Source organism: Oncorhynchus mykiss, chromosome 11 (assembly GCF_057628025.1).
Source record: "Oncorhynchus mykiss isolate SJ-2025 chromosome 11, ASM5762802v1, whole genome shotgun sequence".
NCBI classification, from domain to species: Eukaryota; Metazoa; Chordata; class Actinopteri; order Salmoniformes; family Salmonidae; genus Oncorhynchus; species Oncorhynchus mykiss.
In genome coordinates, this window is record NC_143032.1 from 6,286,346 (window position 1) to 6,309,801 (window position 23,456).

General features: G+C 43.3%; 1 protein-coding gene across 19 annotated transcripts in view; it reads right to left on the reverse strand.

The window, feature by feature from the left end:
- The window catches only part of LOC110536535 (abl interactor 1), a 101,540-nt gene that overhangs the window by 73,626 nt on the left and 4,458 nt on the right, over positions 1-23,456 (reverse strand). For all 19 annotated transcript variants that reach the window (XM_090189246.1, XM_090189248.1, XM_090189247.1 and 16 more), the window contains exon 2: positions 4,500-4,667. In XM_090189246.1, the coding sequence (XP_090045372.1) occupies positions 4,500-4,667 (168 nt within the window). The remainder of the gene's footprint in view (positions 1-4,499; positions 4,668-23,456) is intronic.

Genomic DNA, 23,456 nt, shown 5'->3' on the forward strand with positions numbered 1-23,456 from the left:
GTGTCAGGTAAACGTGTCATGTGTCAGGTAAATGTGTCAGGTAAATGTGTCAGGTAAATGTGTCATGTGTCAGGTAAATGTGTCATGTGTCAGGTAAATGTGTCATGTGTCAGGTAAATGTGTCAGGTAAATGTGTCATGTGTCAGGTAAATGTGTCATGTGTCAGGTAAATGTGTCATGTGTCAGGTAAATGTGTCAGGTAAATGTGTCATGTGTCAGGTAAATGTGTCATGTGTCTGGTAAATGTGTCATGTGTCAGGTAAATGTGTCATGTGTCAGGTAAATGTGTCATGTGTCAGGTAAATGTGTCATGTGTCAGGTAAATGTGTCATGTGTCTGGTAAATGTGTCATGTGTCTGGTAAATGTGTCATGTGTCAGGTAAATGTGTCATGTGTCAGGTAAATGTGTCATGTGTCAGGTAAATGTGTCATGTGTCTGGTAAATGTGTCATGTGTCAGGTAAATGTGTCATGTGTCAGGTAAATGTGTCATGTGTCAGGTAAATGTGTAATGTGTCAGGTAAATGTGTCATGTGTCAGGTAAATGTGTCATGTGTCAGGTAAATGTGTCATGTGTCAGGTAAATGTGTCATGTGTCAGGTAAATGTGTCATGTGTCAGGTAAATGTGTCAGGTAAATGTGTCAGGTAAACGTGTCATGTGTCAGGTAAATGTGTCAGGTAAATGTGTCAGGTAAATGTGTCATGTGTCAGGTAAATGTGTCATGTGTCAGGTAAATGTGTCATGTGTCAGGTAAATGTGTCAGGTAAATGTGTCATGTGTCAGGTAAATGTGTCATGTGTCAGGTAAATGTGTCATGTGTCAGGTAAATGTGTCATGTGTCAGGTAAATGTGTCAGGTAAATGTGTCATGTGTCAGGTAAATGTGTCATGTGTCAGGTAAATGTGTCATGTGTCAGGTAAATGTGTCATGTGTCTGGTAAATGTGTCATGTGTCAGGTAAATGTGTCATGTGTCAGGTAAATGTGTCATGTGTCTGGTAAATGTGTCATGTGTCAGGTAAATGTGTCATGTGTCAGGTAAATGTGTCATGTGTCAGGTAAATGTGTCATGTGTCAGGTAAATGTGTCATGTGTCAGGTAAATGTGTCATGTGTCTGGTAAATGTGTCATGTGTCAGGTAAATGTGTCATGTGTCAGGTAAATGTGTCATGTGTCAGGTAAATGTGTCATGTGTCTGGTAAATGTGTCATGTGTCAGGTAAATGTGTCATGTGTCAGGTAAATGTGTCATGTGTCAGGTAAATGTGTCATGTGTCAGGTAAATGTGTCATGTGTCAGGTAAATGTGTCATGTGTCAGGTAAATGTGTCATGTGTCAGGTAAATGTGTCATGTGTCAGGTAAATGTGTCATGTGTCAGGTAAATGTGTCAGGTAAATGTGTCAGGTAAATGTGTCATGTGTCAGGTAAATGTGTCATGTGTCAGGTAAATGTGTCATGTGTCAGGTAAATGTGTCAGGTAAATGTGTCATGTGTCAGGTAAATGTGTCATGTGTCAGGTAAATGTGTCAGGTAAATGTGTCATGTGTCAGGTAAATGTGTCATGTGTCAGGTAAATGTGTCAGGTAAATGTGTCATGTGTCAGGTAAATGTGTAATGTGTCAGGTAAATGTGTCATGTGTCAGGTAAATGTGTCATGTGTCAGGTAAATGTGTCATGTGTCAGGTAAATGTGTCAGGTAAATGTGTCAGGTAAATGTGTCATGTGTCAGGTAAATGTGTCATGTGTCAGGTAAATGTGTCAGGTAAATGTGTCATGTGTCAGGTAAATGTGTAATGTGTCAGGTAAATGTGTAATGTGTCAGGTAAATGTGTCAGGTAAATGTGTCAGGTAAATGTGTCATGTGTCAGGTAAATGTGTCATGTGTCAGGTAAATGTGTCATGTGTCAGGTAAATGTGTCATGTGTCAGGTAAATGTGTCATGTGTCAGGTAAATGTGTCATGTGTCTGGTAAATGTGTCATGTGTCTGGTAAATGTGTCATGTGTCTGGTAAATGTGTCATGTGTCTGGTAAATGTGTCATGTGTCTGGTAAATGTGTCAAGTGTCTGGTAAATGTGTCATGTGTCTGGTAAATGTGTCATGTGTCAGGTAAATGTGTCAGGTAAATGTGTCATGTGTCAGGTAAATGTGTCATGTGTCTGGTAAATGTGTCATGTGTCTGGTAAATGTGTCATGTGTCAGGTAAATGTGTCATGTGTCAGGTAAATGTGTCATGTGTCAGGTAAATGTGTCATGTGTCAGGTAAATGTGTCATGTGTCAGGTAAATGTGTCATGTGTCAGGTAAATGTGTCATGTGTCAGGTAAATGTGTCATGTGTCAGGTAAATGTGTCATGTGTCAGGTAAATGTGTCATGTGTCAGGTAAATGTGTCATGTGTCAGGTAAATGTGTCAGGTAAATGTGTCAGGTAAACGTGTCATGTGTCAGGTAAATGTGTCAGGTAAATGTGTCAGGTAAATGTGTCATGTGTCAGGTAAATGTGTCAGGTAAATGTGTCATGTGTCAGGTAAATGTGTCATGTGTCAGGTAAATGTGTCATGTGTCAGGTAAATGTGTCATGTGTCAGGTAAATGTGTCATGTGTCAGGTAAATGTGTCATGTGTCAGGTAAATGTGTCATGTGTCAGGTAAATGTGTCATGTGTCAGGTAAATGTGTCATGTGTCAGGTAAATGTGTCAGGTAAATGTGTCAGGTAAACGTGTCATGTGTCAGGTAAATGTGTCAGGTAAATGTGTCAGGTAAATGTGTCATGTGTCAGGTAAATGTGTCAGGTAAATGTGTCATGTGTCAGGTAAATGTGTCAGGTAAATGTGTCATGTGTCAGGTAAATGTGTCATGTGTCAGGTAAATGTGTCAGGTAAATGTGTCATGTGTCAGGTAAATGTGTCATGTGTCAGGTAAATGTGTCAGGTAAATGTGTCATGTGTCAGGTAAATGTGTCAGGTAAATGTGTCAGGTAAATGTGTCATGTGTCAGGTAAATGTGTCATGTGTCAGGTAAATGTGTCATGTGTCTGGTAAATGTGTCATGTGTCTGGTAAATGTGTCAGGTAAATGTGTCATGTGTCAGGTAAATGTGTCATGTGTCAGGTAAATGTGTCATGTGTCAGGTAAATGTGTCAGGTAAATGTGTCATGTGTCAGGTAAATGTGTCATGTGTCAGGTAAATGTGTCAGGTAAATGTGTCATGTGTCAGGTAAATGTGTCATGTGTCAGGTAAATGTGTCAGGTAAATGTGTCAGGTAAATGTGTCATGTGTCAGGTAAATGTGTCATGTGTCAGGTAAATGTGTCATGTGTCAGGTAAATGTGTCATGTGTCAGGTAAATGTGTCATGTGTCAGGTAAATGTGTCATGTGTCTGGTAAATGTGTCATGTGTCTGGTAAATGTGTCATGTGTCTGGTAAATGTGTCATGTGTCTGGTAAATGTGTCAGGTAAATGTGTCATGTGTCAGGTAAATGTGTCATGTGTCAGGTAAATGTGTCATGTGTCAGGTAAATGTGTCAGGTAAATGTGTCATGTGTCAGGTAAATGTGTCATGTGTCAGGTAAATGTGTCAGGTAAATGTGTCATGTGTCAGGTAAATGTGTCATGTGTCAGGTAAATGTGTCATGTGTCAGGTAAATGTGTCATGTGTCAGGTAAATGTGTCATGTGTCAGGTAAATGTTTCATGTGTCATGTGTCAGGTAAGTGTCATGTGTCAGGTAAATGTGTCATGTGTCAGGTAAATGTGTCATGTGTCAGGTAAATTTGTCATGTGTCAGGTAAATTTGTCATGTGTCAGGTAAATGTGTCATGTGTCAGGTAAATGTGTCATGTGTCAGGTAAATGTGTCATGTGTCAGGTAAATGTGTCATGTGTCAGGTAAATGTGTCATGTGTCAGGTAAATGTGTCATGTGTCAGGTAAATTTGTCATGTGTCAGGTAAATTTGTCATGTGTCAGGTAAATGTGTCATGTGTCAGGTAAATGTGTCATGTGTCTGGTAAATTTGTCATGTGTCTGGTAAATGTGTCATGTGTCAGGTAAATTTGTCATGTGTCTGGTAAATTTGTCATGTGTCTGGTAAATTTGTCATGTGTCAGGTAAATTTGTCATGTGTCGGGTAAATGTATATTTTGCCGGTCACGTTGTCTGCCGCCAAAACGTTCCTAAAAGAAACCCTGGTGTGTGGGGGTGTGTGAGAAAGAGAGAGAAACAGAGAGAGTGCATGGAGGCGCAGAGAATCGGTCCTTCATACAAACACACAGTTAATCAATAAAGGCACTATAGTCACTGCAAAAAGCCACCCTATACATGGACTAAGAGAAAATAAACTAAGTCTATTTCTATGTCAGCTCTTCAAGTTTAGCTGTGGTTTGGTGGGTGGGGGTGTCCACGTGTCCTGGCCTGAGAGAAGTGGTTGATTCACCACAGCTGTGGATGTGTGTGTGTGTGTGTGTTTGAGAAAAAGCAAGAGAGACTCAGAGTGTGTCCTGACCTGAGAGATGTGATTGATTGAGGACTCCATTCGGCACATCTGTGAGGCCTGGATGTCCAGCAGCTGCAGCACGTTGTTGGCTAAGGCATTGATCTGGTACGCCACGCTGGCCAGGGACTGGGTGGTGTAGGCTTTGGTCTCCTCCAGAGCTTTCCTCTTGTCCTGGGCCTGGAGAGAAAGAGAGGTAGAGAGAGAGAGAGGTAGAGAGATTACACAGATCAACAAAGAATTTGAAAACAAATCCAATTTTGATATTGTCCCATATCTACTGAGTGAAATTCCACAGTGTGCCATCACAGCAGCAAGATGACCAGTGAAGAACAACCAGTGAAGAACAAACACCATTGTAAATACAACCCATATTTATGCTTATTTATTTTCCATTGTGTTCTTTAACCATTTGTACATTGTTACAACATATACACATATATATATATACTTTCGACTCTGTCAATCACCGTATTCTTATCGGCAGACTCAGTAGCCTCGGTTTTTCGGATGACTGCCTTGCCTGGTTCACCAATTACTTTGCAGACAGAGTTCAGTGTGTCAAATCGGAGGGCATGCTGTCCGGTCCTCTGGCAGTCTCTATGGGGGTGCCACAGGGTTCAATTCTCGGGCCGACTCTTTTCTCTGTATATATCAATGATGTTTCTCATGCTGCGGGCGATTCCCTGATCCACCTCTACGCAGACGACACCATTCTATATACTTCCGGCCCGTCCTTGGACACTGTGCTATCTAACCTCCAAACGAGCTTCAATGCCATACAGCACTCCTTCCGTGGCCTCCAACTGCTCTTAAACGCTAGTAAAACCAAATGCATGCTTTTCAACCGTTCGCTGCCTGCACCCGCACGCCTGACCAGCATCACCACCCTGGATGGTTCCGACCTTGAATATGTGGACATCTATAAGTACCTAGGTGTCTGGCTAGACTCTAAACTCTCCTTCCAGACCCATATCAAACATCTCCAATCGAAAATCAAATCAAGAGTCGGCTTTCTATTCCGCAACAAAGCCTCCTTCACTCACGCCGCCAAACTTACCCTAGTAAAACTGACTATCCTACCAATCCTCGACTTCGGCGACGTCATCTACAAAATTGCTTCCAACACTCTACTCAGCAAACTGGATGCAGTTTATCACAGTGCCATCCGTTTTGTCACTAAAGCACCTTATACCACCCACCACTGCGACTTGTATGCTCTAGTCGGCTGGCCCTCGCTACATATTCGTCGCCAGACCCACTGGCTCCAGGTCATCTACAAGTCCATGCTAGGTAAAGCTCCGCCTTATCTCAGTTCACTGGTTACGATGGCAACACCCATCCGTAGCACGCGCTCCAGCAGGTGTATCTCACTGATCATCCCTAAAGCCAACACCTCATTTGGCCGCCTTTCGTTCCAGTTCTCTGCTGCCTGTGACTGGAACGAATTGCAAAAATCGCTGAAGTTGGAGACTTTTATCTCCCTCACCAACTTCAAACATCTGCTATCTGAGCAGCTAACCGATCGCTGCAGCTGTACATAGTCTATTGGTAAATAGCCCACCCATTTTCACCTACCTCATCCCCATACTGTTTTTATTTATTTATTTTTATTTTTCTGCTCTTTTGCACACCAATATCTCTACCTGTACATAACCATCTGATCATTTATCACTCCAGTGTTAATCTGCATAATTGTAATTATTTGCCTACCTTCTCATGCCTTTTGCACACAATGTATATATAGACTCCCCTTTTTTTCTACTGTGTTATTGACTTGCTAATTGTTTACTCCATGTGTAACTCTGTGTTGTCTGTTCACACTGCTATGCCTTATCTTGGCCAGGTCGCAGTTGCAAATGAGAACTTGTTCTCAACTAGCCTACCTGGTTAAATAAAGGTGAAATAAAATAAAAAATAAATATATATATATATATATTATATATATAAATATATATATATATATATATATATATATATATATATATATATATATATATATAATATATATATATAATATATATATATATATATATATATATATATATATATATATATATATATATATATATATATATATATATACACGTATATATATATATGTATGTATGTATGTATGTATGTATGTATGTATGTATGTATGTATGTATGTATGTATGTAGAGAGAGAGAGGTAGAGAGAGAGAGGTAGAGAGAGGTAGAGAGAGGTAGAGAGAGGTAGAGAGAGGTAGAGGTAGAGAGAGAGGTAGAGAGAGAGAGAGAGAGAGAGAGAGAGAGAGAGAGAGAGAGAGAGAGAGAGAGGTAGAGAGAGGTAGAGAGAGGTAGAGAGAGGTAGAGAGAGAGAGAGGTAGAGAGAGAGAGAGGTAGAGAGAGAGGTAGAGAGAGGTAGAGAGAGGTAGAGAGAGAGAGAGGTAGAGAGAGAGAGAGGTAGAGAGAGAGGTAGAGAGAGGTAGAGAGAGAGGTAGAGAGAGAGGTAGAGAGAGAGGTAGAGAGAGAGGTAGAGAGAGAGAGAGGTAGAGGTAGAGAGAGAGAGAGAGGTAGAGGTAGAGAGAGAGAGAGAGGTAAAGGTAGAGGTAGAGAGAGAGCGACAGAGGGAGACGCACAACGTTACACAAATAATATATGCAATTTAGCAGATGCTTTTATCCAAACGCGACTTACAGTCACGCGGGCATACGTTTTAGGTACGGGTGCCCGCCGGGAATCAAACACACTATCCTGCCGTGTCATGCTCTACCACCTGAGCTACAGATGACCATGTTAGTCTGGTTGACACAAGGCTTATTTTCTAGAACCCTGGTTCAGAGGCGCATCACAAGATTTGGTAACGCTTTACTTGACACGGTCATAACCTGTCATAACATGGTCATAACCTGTCATAACACTGACATGACACATCTATTTAGACCTGTTGTGACATAGTGTTATTTTTATGGCTGGTTATGACACCTACATAACAGTGTCAAAACCCACATTTATTCCAATGTGTTAGGCCAATATGTTCAAAGTTTCAGATATTTTATTTATAACCCAACCCTGATCTGTACTTCACAACTTTGTCCCTGACCTGTTTGGAGAGCTCCTTGGTCTTCATAGTGTTGCTTGCTTAGTGGTGTTGCAGACTCTGGGGCCTTTCAGAACAAGTGTGTGTATATATACATACTGAGATCATGTGACAGATCATGTGACACTTAGACTGCACACAGGTGGACTTTATTTAACTAATCATGTGACTTCTGAAGGTATTTGGTTGCACCAGATCTTATTTAGGAGCTTCATAGCAAAGGGGCTGAATACATATGCATGCACCACTTTTCATTACAGATTTTTTTTTAAAAACAAGTTATTTTTTTCATTTCACTTCACCAATTTGGGTTGTTTTGTGTATGCCCATTACATGAAATCCAAATAAAAATCAATTTAAAGTACAGGTTGTAATGCAACAAAATAGGAAGAAAAAAATATATACTTTTGCAAGCCACTGTTGTCAGCGTGTTTAATCTTAGCTGCCCTACACTGCTCACTCATAAAGCAAAGTCCAACGAGCACCGCCTGGGGCTTTGATACCTGGCTGCAATGTGAGGTGGGAGAACGAGAGAAGAGCTCAAACCCTGAAACAGAAAGAAAAGTCTAACTAGGAGAAAAAGATGGAGGAAAAAGTATAAATACCATCTTCTAGACAGCTATCAACACTATGAAGGGAAACATTTTAAAGAGATAAGCTGTGTGGATGATATTCATTCATTCATCTGGGCATAAGATCAGCTTTGTACAGTCTCACAGCCATAGTGACTAAAGCCTTGTTGCCCTCTGAGCTGAGATCCCCCGCTGGTTAACTACCACAGAAGAAGAAGTGGCAGTGTGTTTGACTCCGACGGCTTGTTTTTGGGAGGGAAATCACAGTAACAGATGTGTTCGTGATAACAGAGAAGAATGACGGGAGAGTTCCTCCAAAGAGCAGTGACAGAGCCAGGGGCCATCTGGAGGAGGACAGGCACAGAGGCTTTTTTCCACAGTTTGGTTGTTACAGCCTGAATTTTAAAATGGATTCAATTCCCCCAGAAATTGTCACTGTCCTACACACAATACCCATACCACATAACGTCAAAGTGGAATTATGTTTTTTTAGAAATGTTTACAAAATCAATGAACAATGAAAAGCTGAAATGTCTTGAGTCAATAAGTATTCAGCCCCCTTTTTATGGCAAGTCTAAATAAGTTCTGGAAGTCTAAATAAATACTGACAGGGATAAATACTGGAGTCTGACAGGGAGGGATAAATACTGGAGTCTGACAGGGAGGGATAAATACTGGAGTCTGACAGGGAGGGATAAATACTAGAGTCTGACAGGGAGGGATAAATACTGGAGTCTGACAGGGAGGGATAAATACTGGAGTCTGACAGGGAGGGATAAATACTGGAGTCTGACAGGGAGGGATAAATACTGGAGTCTGACAGGGAGGGATAAATACTGGAGTCTGACAGGGAGGGATAAATACTGGAGTCTGACAGGGAGGGATAAATACTGGAGTCTGACAGGGAGGGATAAATACTGGAGTCTGACAGGGAGGGATAAATACTGGAGTCTGACAGGGAGGGATAAATACTGGAGTCTGACAGGGAGGGATAAATACTGGAGTCTGACAGGGAGGGATAAATACTGGAGTCTGACAGGGAGGGATAAATACTGGAGTCTGACAGGGAGGGATAAATACTGGAGTCTGACAGGGATAAATACTGGAGTCTGACAGGGATAAATACTGGAGTCTGACAGGGATAAATACTGGAGTCTGACAGGGATAAATACTGGAGTCTGACAGGGAGGGATAAATACTGGAGTCTGACAGGGAGGGATAAATACTGGAGTCTGACAGGGATAAATATAGATAAAATACAAAAACACTGCTCTATCTGAAGGACATTCCTCTATGAAATAACAAAGTTTTGCTCTCCCAAATTCAAGGGGAATAACAAACCAAACCGCAGATTGAGCTTTACCTCACGAAATGTGAAACAGAGGAAACTTCCCACAGTTTCATCTAAAACACTTTAAGGTGTTGTTAGCTCATATCTGAGTAATGACACAATGGAGAATTAAGGTTGTGGGAACAGGGACAGTTGTCAACATAATGACTCGGTTTTAGGGCATTCCCTAGTCTGAATGGCAACGGCGTAAACACACCTCCTTTCAAGACAGCATACCAAGATAAGACAAGCTAACTACCGTGTTGATCAAGTGAACGCCTACAGCTCTGACACAGTGCAGTAGGGAGCGGCAGTCCCCCAGCCTGTTTAGGAGGTTTCTCCTGGCGGGTGAGGGATCCGCAATAGGGAGACGGAAGGGTGGGATTTGGGCCTGGTTCAAGAACCTCTTAAAATGGGTCCTTTCACCACAATCCAGTCAAGTTAGATACAGTAAATGACTCCCTTCAAGGAAGAGAGAAAGTGAGAACAGGAATTGTCTTTTTCAAAGTGTTTATATTTAAACAGGGTGTTGGGCTGCTTAGAGGTGGAAGAACAGGAAGGAAAGGCCCAGACTTCCTCCCTGGGGGGGGGGGGAGACTGTGTTCCAGGGTCAGGACAAAATGTGTGGCCCAGCCCTTCCACCCAAAAGCTCTGTTATGGCCGTATTGACTAGGAACCAAACATAAGCAAGCGGAAGCAGCAGGATAAAGCAGAGGGGGACCCACCTGAATTTGTCCAATAGACAGTTATTTTCGTTGCGAAACAGTTTCCTTTGGGAGTAAACGGTCTCCAATGCAAAACCCTTTGCAACTGTTTGCTACAGTCTACGTTGAATGAGTATGGGTGAACAGTACAACTAGACACCACTAGAGGAGTGGACTGAGGGCATGGTGGCAGACGCACTAATGAAATAGGCTATAGACTCACTAAATAAATAGGCTACAGACTCACTAAATAAATAGGCTGCAGACTCACTACATAAATAGGCTGCAGACTCACTACATAAATAGGCTGCAGACTCGCTACATAAATAGCCTGCAGACTCACTAAATAAATAGGCTGCAGACTCACTAAATAAATAGGCTGCAGACTCACTAAATAAATAGGCTGCAGACTCACTAAATAAATAGGCTGCAGACTCACTACATAAATAGCCTGCATACTCACTACATAAATAGCCTGCATACTCACTAAATAAATAGGCTGCAGACTCACTACATAAATAGGCTGCAGACTCACTAAATAAATAGGCTACAGACTCACTAAATAAATAGGCTGCAGACTCACTACATAAATAGGCTGCAGACTCACTAAATAAATAGGCTGCAGACTCACTACATAAATAGGCTGCAGACTCACTAAATAAATAGGCTGCAGACTCACTAAATAAATAGGCTGCAGACTCACTACATAAATAGACTGCAGACTCACTACATAAATAGACTGCAGACTCACTAAATAAATAGGCTGCAGACTCACTACATAAATAGACTGCAGACTCACTACATAAATAGGCTGCAGACTCACTACATAAATAGGCTGCAGACTCACTACATAAATAGGCTGCAGACTCACTAAATAAATAGGCTGCAGACTCACTAATGGAACAGGCGACAGACTCACTAATGGAACAGGCGACAGACTCACTAATGGAACAGGCGACAGACTCACTAATGGAACAGGCGACAGACTCACTACATAAATAGGCTACAGACTCACTAAATAAATAGACTGCAGACTCACTACATAAATAGGCTGCAGACTCACTAAATAAATAGCCTGCAGACTCACTAATGGAACAGGCGACAGACTCACTAATGGAACAGGCGACAGACTCACTAATGGAACAGGCGACAGACTCACTAATGGAACAGGCGACAGACTCACTAATGGAACAGGCGACAGACTCACTAATGGAACAGGCGACAGACTCACTAATGGAACAGGCGACAGACTCACTAATGGAACAGGCGACAGACTCACTAATGGAACAGGCGACAGACTCACTAATGGAACAGGCGACAGACTCACTAATGGAACAGGCGACAGACTCACTAATGGAACAGGCGACAGACTCACTAATGGAACAGGCGACAGACTCACTAACGGAACAGGCGACAGACTCACTAACGGAACAGGCGACAGACTCACTAACGGAACAGGCGACAGACTCACTAATGGAACAGGCGACAGACTCACTAATGGAACAGGCGACAGACTCACTAATGGAACAGGCGACAGACTCACTAATAGATAACGTTGCATGCATTGCATCACGGCAGTACAAACTATTGCAATCTGTTGATTTTGAACAGGAACATCCTGAGAAATGGTAAGCAACAAATCAATAAAAACAATTAAATAAATTGACAAGAAAATAGATTTCACCAGGGATGATAGTTTTGCCTGTTCCAATTTAGTTAGGGTATAAAGCTGCTCTGATGAAGAACCGAGTCCAGACGCGAGGTCATAGGCTTCACTAGAAACTGTGTTTCTTAGCCCAGAGATCCAGAATGACAGTGAGGAGCAGTGCTTTGTGGACTGTATTGATGTGGATGGACAAGTCCAGAGATCCAGAATGTGATAGAGGAGACGTAATCTCTCTTCCACTGGCTTTACAACCATGAAAAACTGCCCCAGGCCATTATACCTCCCCCACCAAACTTTACAGTTAGCACTAGGCATTGTCTCGGAGCTCTACGGACAATTCCTTCGACCTCATGGCTTGGTTTTTGCTTTGACATGCACTGTCAACTGTGGGACCTTATATAGACAGGTGTGTGCCTTTCCAACTCATGTCCAATCAATTGAATTAATCACAGGTGGACTCCAATCAAGTTGTAGGAACATCTCAAGGATGATCAATGGAAACAAGATGCACCTGAGCTCAATTTCAAGTCTCATAACTAAGGTTCTGAATACTTATGTAAATAGGGTATTTATGTTTTTATTTGTAATACATTTGCAGACATTTGTAATATGTGGTAAGCTATATATAATGGCACAATCATAATTTTAATTCAGTTTTTTTCTGGGCTTGGGCTCAAACGCATGACATTTAATATGCATATGAATGTTTTGAATGAATCATCACCTTAGAAAGCGTTGTCCATTTCATTGTGTTAGGCTTTGAAACAACATCCACACCACTGTTTCAACCTTCAAATTGATCATCACAGTGAGGTGCATTTTTAAAAGTATGATAGGCCTGATGTTTTGTTGATAAGTGTTTGCTGTGATTTTTGATATCAATTGCATTGACAGAGAAGTTAAAGAGGGACAATAGAGCCCTGAGTACCAGGCCATTAGGACCTGATGGGGGGACAATAGAGCCCTGAGTACCCCGGTCATTAGGACCTGATGGAGGGACAATAGAGCCCTGAGTACCAGGCCATTAGGACCTGATGGAGGGACAATAGAGCCCTGAGTACCCAGTCATTAGGACCTGATGGAGGGACAATAGAGCCCTGAGTACCAGGCCATTAGGACCTGATGGAGGGACAATAGAGCCCTGAGTACCAGGCCATTAGGACCTGATGGAGGAACAATAGAGCCCCAAGTACCAGGTCATTAGGACCTGATGGTCGTTAGCAAGTTGGGTACTACCAAAGCATGTCCAGAGTGCATAACAGGAGATTACCGTGACTCAACAGTCAAATGGAATTTGACTGATGTCATGACTCATGACTGCCGGTGTGGCGGTAATATGGTCACATCAACAGCCCTAGTTACAGCCTGAACTTAAAATGAATTATATAGAGATTGTTTTGGTCACCGGCTTACACACAAGACCCCATAATGACATCACAATAACCCCATAATGACATCACAATAACCCATAATGTCAAAGTGGAATAATGTTTTTAGAAATGTTTTACAAGTTAATTAAAAATGTAAAAGCTGAAATGTCTTGAGTCAATAAGTACTCAAACTCTTTGTTATGGTAAGGAGCCTAAATAAGTTCAGGAGTAGACATGTGCTTAACAAAGTCATGTAATAAGTTGCATGGACTCACTCAGTGTGCAATAAAAGTGTTTAACATGATGTTTGAATGACTACCTCATCTCTGTACCCCACACATACAATTATCTATAAAAGCCCTCAGTCGAGCAGTGAATTTCAAACACAGATTCAACCACAAAGACCAGTGAGGTTTTCCATTTCCTCATAAAGAAGGGCACCTATTGGTAGATGGGTAAAGAAGGGCACCTATTGGTAGATGGGTAAAGAAGGGCACCTATTGGTAGATGGGTAAAGAAGGGCACCTATTGGTAGATGGGTAAAGAAGGGCACCTATTGGTAGATGGGTAAAGAAGGGCACCTATTGGTAGATGGGTAAAGAAGGGCACCTATTGGTAGATGGGTAAAGAAGGGCACCTATTGGTAGATGGGTAAAGAAGGGCACCTATTGGTAGATGGGTAAAGAAGGGCACCTATTGGTAGATGGGTAAAGAAGGGCACCTATTGGTAGATGGGTAAAGAAGGGCACCTATTGGTAGATGGGTAAAGAAGGGCACCTATTGGTAGATGGGTAAAAAAAAAAGCAGACATTAAATATCCCTTTGAACACGGTGAAGTTATTAATTACAGCTTGGATTGTGGATCAATACACCCAGTCACTACAAAGATACAGGCGTCCTGTAGTAGACCTCACAGTGAAATGCTTACTTGCAAGCCACTAACCAAAAATGCAGTTTAAAAAAATGCGGATAAGAATAAGAAATAAAAGTAACAAGTAATTAAAGAGCAGCAGTAAAATAACAATAGCGAGACTATATACAGAGGGGTACTGGTACAGAGTCAATGTGGAGGCTATATACAGGGGGTACCGGTACAGAGTCAATGTGGAGGCTATATACAAGGGGTACCGGTACAGAGTCAATGTGGAGGCTATATACAGGAGGTACCGGTACAGAGTCAATATGGAGGCTATATACAGGGGGTACCAGTACAGAGTCAATGTGGAGGCTATATACAGGGTATTACGGTACAGAGTCAATGTGGAGGCTATATACAGGGTATTACGGTACAGAGTCAATGTGGAGGCTATATACAGGGGGTACCGGTACAGAGTCAATGTGGAGGCTATATACAGGGGGTACCAGTACAGAGTCAATGTGGAGGCTATATACAGGGGGTACCGGTACAGAGTCAATGTGGAGGCTATATACAGGGGGTACCGGTACAGAGTCAATGTGGAGGCTATATACAGGGGGCACCGGTACAGAGTAAATGTGGAGGCTATATACAGGGGGTACCGGTACAGAGTCAATGTGGAGGCTATATACAGGGGGCACCGGTACAGAGTCAATGTGGAGGATATATACAGGGGGTACCGGTACAGAGTCAATGTAGAGGCTATATACAGGGGGTACCGGTACCGAGTCAATGTGGAGGCTATATACAGGGGGGTACCGGTACAGAGTCAATGTGGAGGCTATATACAGGGGGGTACCGGTACAGAGTCAATGTGGAGGCTATATACAGGGGGCACCGGTACAGAGTCAATGTGGAGGTTATATACAGGGGGTACCGGTACAGAGTAAATGTGGAGACTATATACAGGGGGTACCAGTACAGAGTCAATGTGGAGGCTATATACAGGGGGTACCGGTACAGAGTCAATGTGGAGGCTATATACAGGGGGTACCGGTACAGAGTCAATGTGGAGGCTATATACAGGGGTACAGAGTCAATGTGGAGGCTATATACAGGGGGGTTCTGGTACAGAGTAAATGTGCGGGGGCACCGGTTAGTTGAGGATATATGTACATGCAGGTAGAGTTATTAAGGTGACTATACATAGATGAAAACACCAGAGAATATCAGTGGTGTAAAGGGGGGGGGGGGCAATGCAAATAGTCTGGGTAGCCATTTGATTAGATGCTCAGGAGTCGTATGGCTTGGGGGGGAAGAAGCTGTTTCGAAGCCTCTTGGACCTAGACTTGGCACTCCGGTACCGCTTGCCAATGCGGTAGCAGAGAGAACAGTCTATGACTAGGGTGGCTGGAGTCCTTGACCATTTTTAGGGCCTTCCTCTGACACCGCCTGGTATAGAGGTCCTGGATGGCAGGAAGCTTGGCCCCAGTGATGTACTGGGCCGTTCGCCGTACACTCTGTAGTGCCTTGCGGTCGGAGGCAGAGCAGTTGCCATACCAGGCAGTGATGCAACCATGCTCTCGATGGTGCAGCTGTAGAACCTTTTGAGGGTCTGAGGACCCATGCCAAATATTTTCAGTCTCCTGAGGGGGAATAGGTTTTGTCATGCCCTCTTCACGATTGTCTTGGTATGCTTGGACCATGTTAGTTGGTTGGTGATGTGGGAACTCGAAGCTCTCAATCTGCTCCACTGCAGCCCCGTCGATGAGAATGGGGGCGTGCTTGGTCCTCTTTTTCCTGCAGTCCACAATCAACTCCTTTGTCTTGATCATGTTGAGGGAGAGGTTGTTGTCCTGGCACCACACGGCCAGGTCTCTGACCTCCTCCCTATAGGCTTTCTCGCCGTTGTCGGTGATCAGACTGTTGTGTCATCGGCAAACTTAATGATGGTGTTGGAGTCGTGCCTGGCCGTGCAGTCATGGGTGAACAGGGATTACAGGACGGGACTTAGCACGCACCCCTGACGGGCCCCCGTGTTGAGGATCAGCGCGGCTGATGTGTTGTTACCTACAATGACCACCTGGGGGCGGCCTGTCAGGATGTCCAGGATCCAGTTGCAGAGGGAGCTGTTTAGTCCCAGGGTCCATAGCTTATTGATGAGCTTTGAGGACACTATGGTGTTGAACGCTGAGCTGTAGTCAATGAATAGCATTCTCACATAGGTGTTCCTTTTGTCCAGGTGGGAAAGGGCAGTGTGGAGTGCAATAGAGATTGCATCATCTGTGGATCTGTTGTGGCGGTATGCAAATTGGCCTTTCAAAGCACGTCATGGCTACAGACATGAGTGCTACGGGTTCGTAGTCATTTAGGCAGGTTACCTTAGTGTGCTTGGGCACAGGCACTATGGTGGTCTGCTTAAAACATGTTTGTATTACAGACTCAGACAGGGAGAGGTTGAAAATGTCAGTGAAGACACTTGCCAGTTGGTCAGTGCTCGCAGTACACGTCCTGGTAATCCGTCTGGCCGATTGTTGACCTGTTTAAAGGTCTTACTCACATCGGCAGCGGAGACCGTGATCGCACAGTCTTCCGGAACAGCTGGTGCTCTCATGCATGTTTCAGTGTTATTTGCCTTGAAGCGAGCATAGAAGTAGTTTAGCTCGTCTGGTAGGCTCATGTCACTGGGCAGTTCTCGGCTGTGCTTCCCTTTGTAGTCTGTAATGGTTTGCAAGCCCTGCCACATCCGATGAGGATCAGAGCCGGTGTAGTACGACTCGATCTTAGTCCTGTATTGACCCTTTGCCTGTTTGATGGTTCGTCGGAGGGCATAGGATTTCTTATAAGGTTCCTGGTTAAAGTCCATCTCTTTGAAAGCGGCAGCTCTAGACTTTAGTGCGAATGTTGCCTGTAATCCATGGCTTCTGGTTGGCTTATGTACGTACGGTCACTGTGGGGACGACATCATTGATGCATTTATTGATAAAGCCAATGACTGATGTGGTGTACTCCTCAATGCCATCGGAGGAATCCCGGAACATATTCCAGTCTGTGCTAGATACCCAAATAATGCAGGGTTTCTATGCAAAACAGTCCTGTAGCTTATCATCTGCTTCAGCTGACCACTTTTTTATTGATCTAGTCACTGGTGGTTCCTGCTTTCGTTTTTGCTTGTAAGCAGGAATCAGGAGGATGGAATTATGGTCAGATTTGTCAAATGGAGGGTGAAGGAGAGCTTTGTATGTATCTCCGTGTGTGGAGTAAAGGTGGTTCAGAGTTCTTTTCCCTCTGGTTGCACATTTAATATGCTGATTAGAAATTTGGTGAAACTGATTTAAGTTTCCCTGCAATAATGTTCCCGGCTACTAGGAGCGCCGCCTCTGGGTGAGTGGTTTCTTGTTTGCTTATGGCGGAATACAGCTCATTCAATGCTGTCTTAGTGCCAGCCTCTGACTGTGGTGGTATGTAAACAGCTACAGTGGAGCAATAACTCGAGACTTCCTTAGATATCGTGCACCAGCTGTTATTTACAAAAATACATAGTCTGCCGCCCCTTGTCTTACCAGACGCTGCTGTTCTACCCTGCCGATAACGTATAGCCAGCCAGCTGTATGTTGATAGTGTCGTCGTTCAGCCCTGACTCCATAAAGCATAAGATATTACAGTTTTTAATGTCCCGTTGGTCATTTAATGGCTTTGATAGGAGAAAACTGTGGATGGATCAACAACATTGTAGATACTCCACAATACTAACCTTATTGACAGGGTGAAAAGAAGGAACCCTGTACAGAATAAAAATATGTCAAAAAATACATCTTGTTTGCAACAAAGCAGTAAAGTAATACTGGAAGAAATGTGGCAAGGAATTAACTTTTTGTCCTGAATACAAAGTGTTATGTTTGAGGCAAACACATTACTGAGTACCACGTTCCACATTTTCAACCATAGTGGTGGCTGCATCATGTTATGGGTATGTTGTAATCGTTAAGGACTGGGGAGTTTTACAGGATAAAAAAGAAACGGAATGGAGCTAAGCACAGGCAAAATCCTAGAGGAAAACCTGGTTCCGTCTGCTTTCCATCAGACACTGGGAGATAAATTCACCTTTCAGCTGGACAATAACCTTAAACACAGGGCCACTGGAGTTGCTTACCAAGACGACATTGAATGTGGTCGACTTACAGTCGAATTACAGTACACAAGGCCAAATCTATACTGGAGTTCATTACCAAGAAGACGGTTAATGTTCCTGAGTGGCTGAGGTACAGTTAAGACCTGAAAATGGTTGTAATCAGCAACCGACCAAACAGAGACTGAAGAATTTTGAAAATAATAAAATGGGCAAATGTTGCACAATCCAAGTGTGCAAAGCTCTTAGAGAATTACCCAGAAATACTGACAGCTGTAATCTCTGCCAAAGGTTCTTCTACAAAATATTGACTCAGGGGTGTGAATATTTATGTAAGTTAGATATTTTTGTATTTCATTTTCAATAAATCTGCTAACATTTCAGTTTTTCCATTATTGTGTGTAGACGGGTGAGAATGTTTGTTTAATTTAATCAATTTTGAATTAAGGCTGAAACAGTCATTAGCTCCCATTTAAAGTCATTACCCACTGAATCAACCAATGGAAAACCATTATTTGAATCAACGTGGAAAACTGATTATCACCGTTCGAGAATGTAGTCTTTTTTTCCACCCAAATGTTTACCAAAATCCATTGACACGGTGAAATGTTTTGTTGATTTCACATTGAATTCAACTTAGTTGACAACTCAACCAAATGTACATCAAAACTAGACGTTGAACTGACATCTGTGCCCAGTGGGCAGCCACCAGTTCTACTTCAGGACATCAGTGTGGCCGCGGCGTCTGTTCAACGTTGATAACAACGGTAATGGCGTGACCGAGTGACGGCGGTGATACCCATACCACTTTGCGGCACCATCTAGCGATTCTCTCTCGCTCTCTCATCTATTGCTGAATATATTATTCTGATATACGTTTGTCATATTTCTACCGTTGGGAAGAGAATAGGATGTTATGCAGAACAATCTGAAGGTAGGACAAGGCTATGTATGTTTGTCAACATGGAAGTCAGTGGTTAATGTTTACTGTGGGTTAATGAGAAAATGAGCCGAATTCCCGTAATTGCCGTGGAGATGAGAAAAGGATGGGCTATTTTGAAGCTAAATTCCTGCAACTGTACACATTTTGCCATGCTAATGCTGTGTTATTTCACTCAAACAATAACATCTATACTGCTAAATTCATAGTTTAAAAAAAAATTATAATTCAACTGACCCTTCGCAGAGGTTACTGTTGCAACCTCAAACAACATTTTCTCAGGAAGCCCAATTCCCCATTCAACCACTGGCAAAATCCCCTCACAATGATCTCAAACTGTGTTTCTAATACACAACGAAATTAAAACACAGGCTACCCCTTGCTAATGAAAATATAACCATACTTTATCAATCATATAATCAATGATGCTATTTAGACCTATATAGCATTTGGGAAGACATCAACAACTATTGCTTAAATTAAACCCACAGACTCAACCAGTTGAGAGTCATGTCCTCATGTGGTAATTATTAGTATTTATTCCTTGTGTCACTATTTATATTGTACGAAAAGGACCCGTCAGTAAGCATTTCTCACTGTTAGTCTACACCCGTTGTTTACGAAACATGTGCCAATAAAATGTTGGTTATTAACAATGACTATTTCCAGACAGGCGAGCAACAAGAAGTCTTTATCGTTGTTAAATGTCAAATAAAGTCCTTATATTGTAGATATGTGAAACCTCTGCTGTTTTCCTTACTTTCTATTCACCCCTGGTTTTTAAAGTCCTATATTCCCACCAAGTGGTATTATTACAATGCCTAGTGTGGACTAAACCAAAACTACAGTCAACTCAGGGGGGAATGGCAGGTGGTCGAAGGGATGAATGGGCTTGGCTGGTCAGGCTAGGAGCCACTAGGCTTTCCTCACTGAGAGAAGAAAAACAGGGCACTCTGAGAGCTGAGACTGAGAAGGAACAAGAGAAAGAACGAGAGAGAAAGAGGACTCTGTAATCCTTAAGAGACAGGGCTGTGTGAAAACGACACCTTCAGGCCAGACTGGCTCTTTTCCAGGGAAAATTCACTTCTGCTGGGATTCACTTACAGCATTGGTACACCCCGAGGTCACGTGACCAGGACACACAAAAAAAAGAGGCCAACTAATCTGTGTCGAGTCGCTGAATGAATTTAAATCATACTGTCATTAAGTGCATTAGCATTACATGTGGTTACAATGCTCTCCTCCCTCCAACACTTTGGCCTACAGTCGGTCTCAATTTAGTTCTGGAATATCTCATAATTTATTTTTATTTTTTGTTTAAATTATTATTTTAGTTTTTGCTTGCTTATATCTTGTATGTCATTTGTCCTATGTTTAGTCACCAGCAAATGAGAGCGTATTATCAGTCAACTTACCTGGTTAAATAAAGAATACAGATAAATAAATATAAAACTTGCCAAGAATAACTGTAGGGGAAAGTGAGACATGGTGAGAAAAGATGTCCTGAACATGGGACATGATGGGGGTGGACTACTGCTTCCCTCTCCTCAACCTCCAAGCCTGTCTACCCTGACGACAGCCCAGCGTATACGGCCCGGCGTCCTTGTCCAAAACCACTGCCCTGGCTGTCACAGAGACTAGGAAAACACAGTGCTGACCTCAGGACCAGGAATACACAGTGCTGACCTCAGGACCAGGAAAACACAGTGCTGACCTCAGGACCAGGAAAACACAGTGCTGACCTCAGGACCAGGAAAACACAGTGCTGACCTCAGGACCAGGAAAACACAGTGCTGACCTCAGGACCAGGAAAACACAGTGCTGACCTCAGGACCAGGAAAACACAGTGCTGACCTCAGGACCAGGAAAACACAGTGCTGACCTCAGGACCAGGAAAACACAGTGCTGACCTCAGGACCAGGAAAACACAGTGCTGACCTCAGGACCAGGAAAACACAGTGCTGACCTCAGGACCAGGAAAACACAGTGCTGACCTCAGGACCAGGAAAACACAGTGCTGACCTCAGGACCAGGAAAACACAGTGCTGACCTCAGGACCAGGAAAACACAGTGCTGACCTCAGGACCAGGAAAACACAGTGCTGACCTCAGGACCAGGAAAACACAGTGCTGACCTCAGGACCAGGAAAACACAGTGCTGACCTCAGGACCAGGAAAACACAGTGCTGACCTCAGGACCAGGAAAACACAGTGCTGACCTCAGGACCAGGAAAACACAGTGCTGACCTCAGGACCAGGAAAACACAGTGCTGACCTCAGGACCAGGAAAACACAGTGCTGACCTCAGGACCAGGAAAACACAGTGCTGACCTCAGGACCAGGAAAACACAGTGCTGACCTCAGGACCAGGAAAACACAGTCCAGGACCAGGAAAACACAGTGCTGACCTCAGGACCAGGAAAACACAGTGCTGACCTCAGGACCAGGAAAACACAGTGCTGACCTCAGGACCAGGAATACACAGTGCTGACCTCAGGACCAGGAATACACAGTGCTGACCTCAGGACCAGGAATACACAGTGCTGACCTCAGGACCAGGAATACACAGTGCTGACCTCAGGACCAGGAATACACAGTCCAGGACCAGGAATACACAGTGCTGACCTCAGGACCAGGAAAACACAGTCCAGGACCAGGAATACACAGTGCTGACCTCAGGACCAGGAAAACACAGTGCTGACCTCAGTCGCATCTTTGAAAATATATGATGGTCCAGGACCAGGAAAACACAGTCCAGGACCAGGAATACACAGTGCTGAACTCAGGACCAGGAAAACACAGTCCAGGACCAGGAATACACAGTGCTGAACTCAGGACCAGTAAAACACAGTCCAGGACCAGGAAAACACAGTCCAGGACCAGGAATACACAGTCCAGGACCAGGAATACACAGTGCTGAACTCAGGACACAGTGCTGAACTCAGTTTTTTTAGCACGTCTGCCACCATCACGTCGATGCCTTTCTGGGTAAAGCACAGAAACATCCGGTTTTATTTAAACATTTGTTTAAATTAGGATGCCGTTGTTGTGAATGATTCTCCCTTTTCCCGATGTAAAGGAAATATTTACTATAGTGATATAGAACAAAGACTTGGGAGTCAGCAGAGCTGCTGAAGTGTCCCTACTCTGTCATGGACACACACCTAACTCTGGCTGTCAGTCAGAAAGTGGGACAATGGCTGTCCTCGATTACAGACTGTTACAGACTGGTTTCAATCATCTGCTACTGAACGGTGGGCTGCATAAGTGGGCTACAGTCAACATCTTAAAGCCTCCAAGAGAACAGAAAGGGAAAAAAAAGATAACAGCCAGGAAGATGAGCAGAGTCAAGCTGAGACATGTTGCTATCATCTGTTGACAACAGAGAGAGAGAGAGACAGAGAGAGAGAGAGACAGAGAGAGAGAGAGAGACAGAGAGAGAGACAGAGAGAGAAAGACAGAAAGAGAGAGAGACAGAGAGACAGAGAGACAGAGAAAGACAGAAAGAGAGAGAGAGAGAGAGAAAGACAAAGAGAGAGAGAGAGAAAGACAGAAAGAGAGAGAGAGAGAAAGACAGAAAGAGAGAGAGAGAGAGAGAAAGAGAGAGAAAGACAGAAAGAGAGAGAGAGAAAGACAGAAAGAGAGAGAGAAAGACAGAAAGAGAGAGAGAGAGAGAGAGAGAGAAAGACAGAAAGAGAGAGAGAGAGAAAAAGAGAGAAAGAGAAAAAGAGAGAAAGAGAGAAAGAGAGAAAGAGAGAGAAAAAGAGAGAAAGAGAAAAAGAGAGAAAGAGAGAGAAAAAGAGAGAGAAAGACAGAGAGAGAGAGACACAGAGAGAGAAAGAGAGAGATAGTGACAGAGACAGAGAGAGACAGAGAGAGAGAGTGACAGAGAGAGACAGAGAGAGAGAGTGACAGAGACAGAGAGAGACAGAGAGAGAGAGTGACAGAGAGAGACAGAGAGAGAGAGTGACAGAGACAGAGAGAGAGAGTGACAGAGAGACAGAGAGAGAGAGAGAGAAAGAGAGAAAGAGAAAGACAGAAAGACAGAGAAAGAGAGAAAGACAGAGAGAGAGACAGAGACAGAGAGAGACAGAGACAGAGAGAGACAGAGAGAGACAGAGAGAGAGAGTGACAGAGACAGAGAGAGACAGAGAGAGAGAGTGACAGAGAGTGAGAGAGTGACAGAGAGTGACAGAGAGTGACAGAGAGTGACAGAGAGTGACAGAGAGTGACAGAGAGTGACAGAGAGTGACAGAGAGTGACAGAGAGTGAGAGAGAGTGAGAGAGAAGAAGGGAATGAAAACAGGCAAAAGGATGTACAGATTTTATTTGTATTTTTA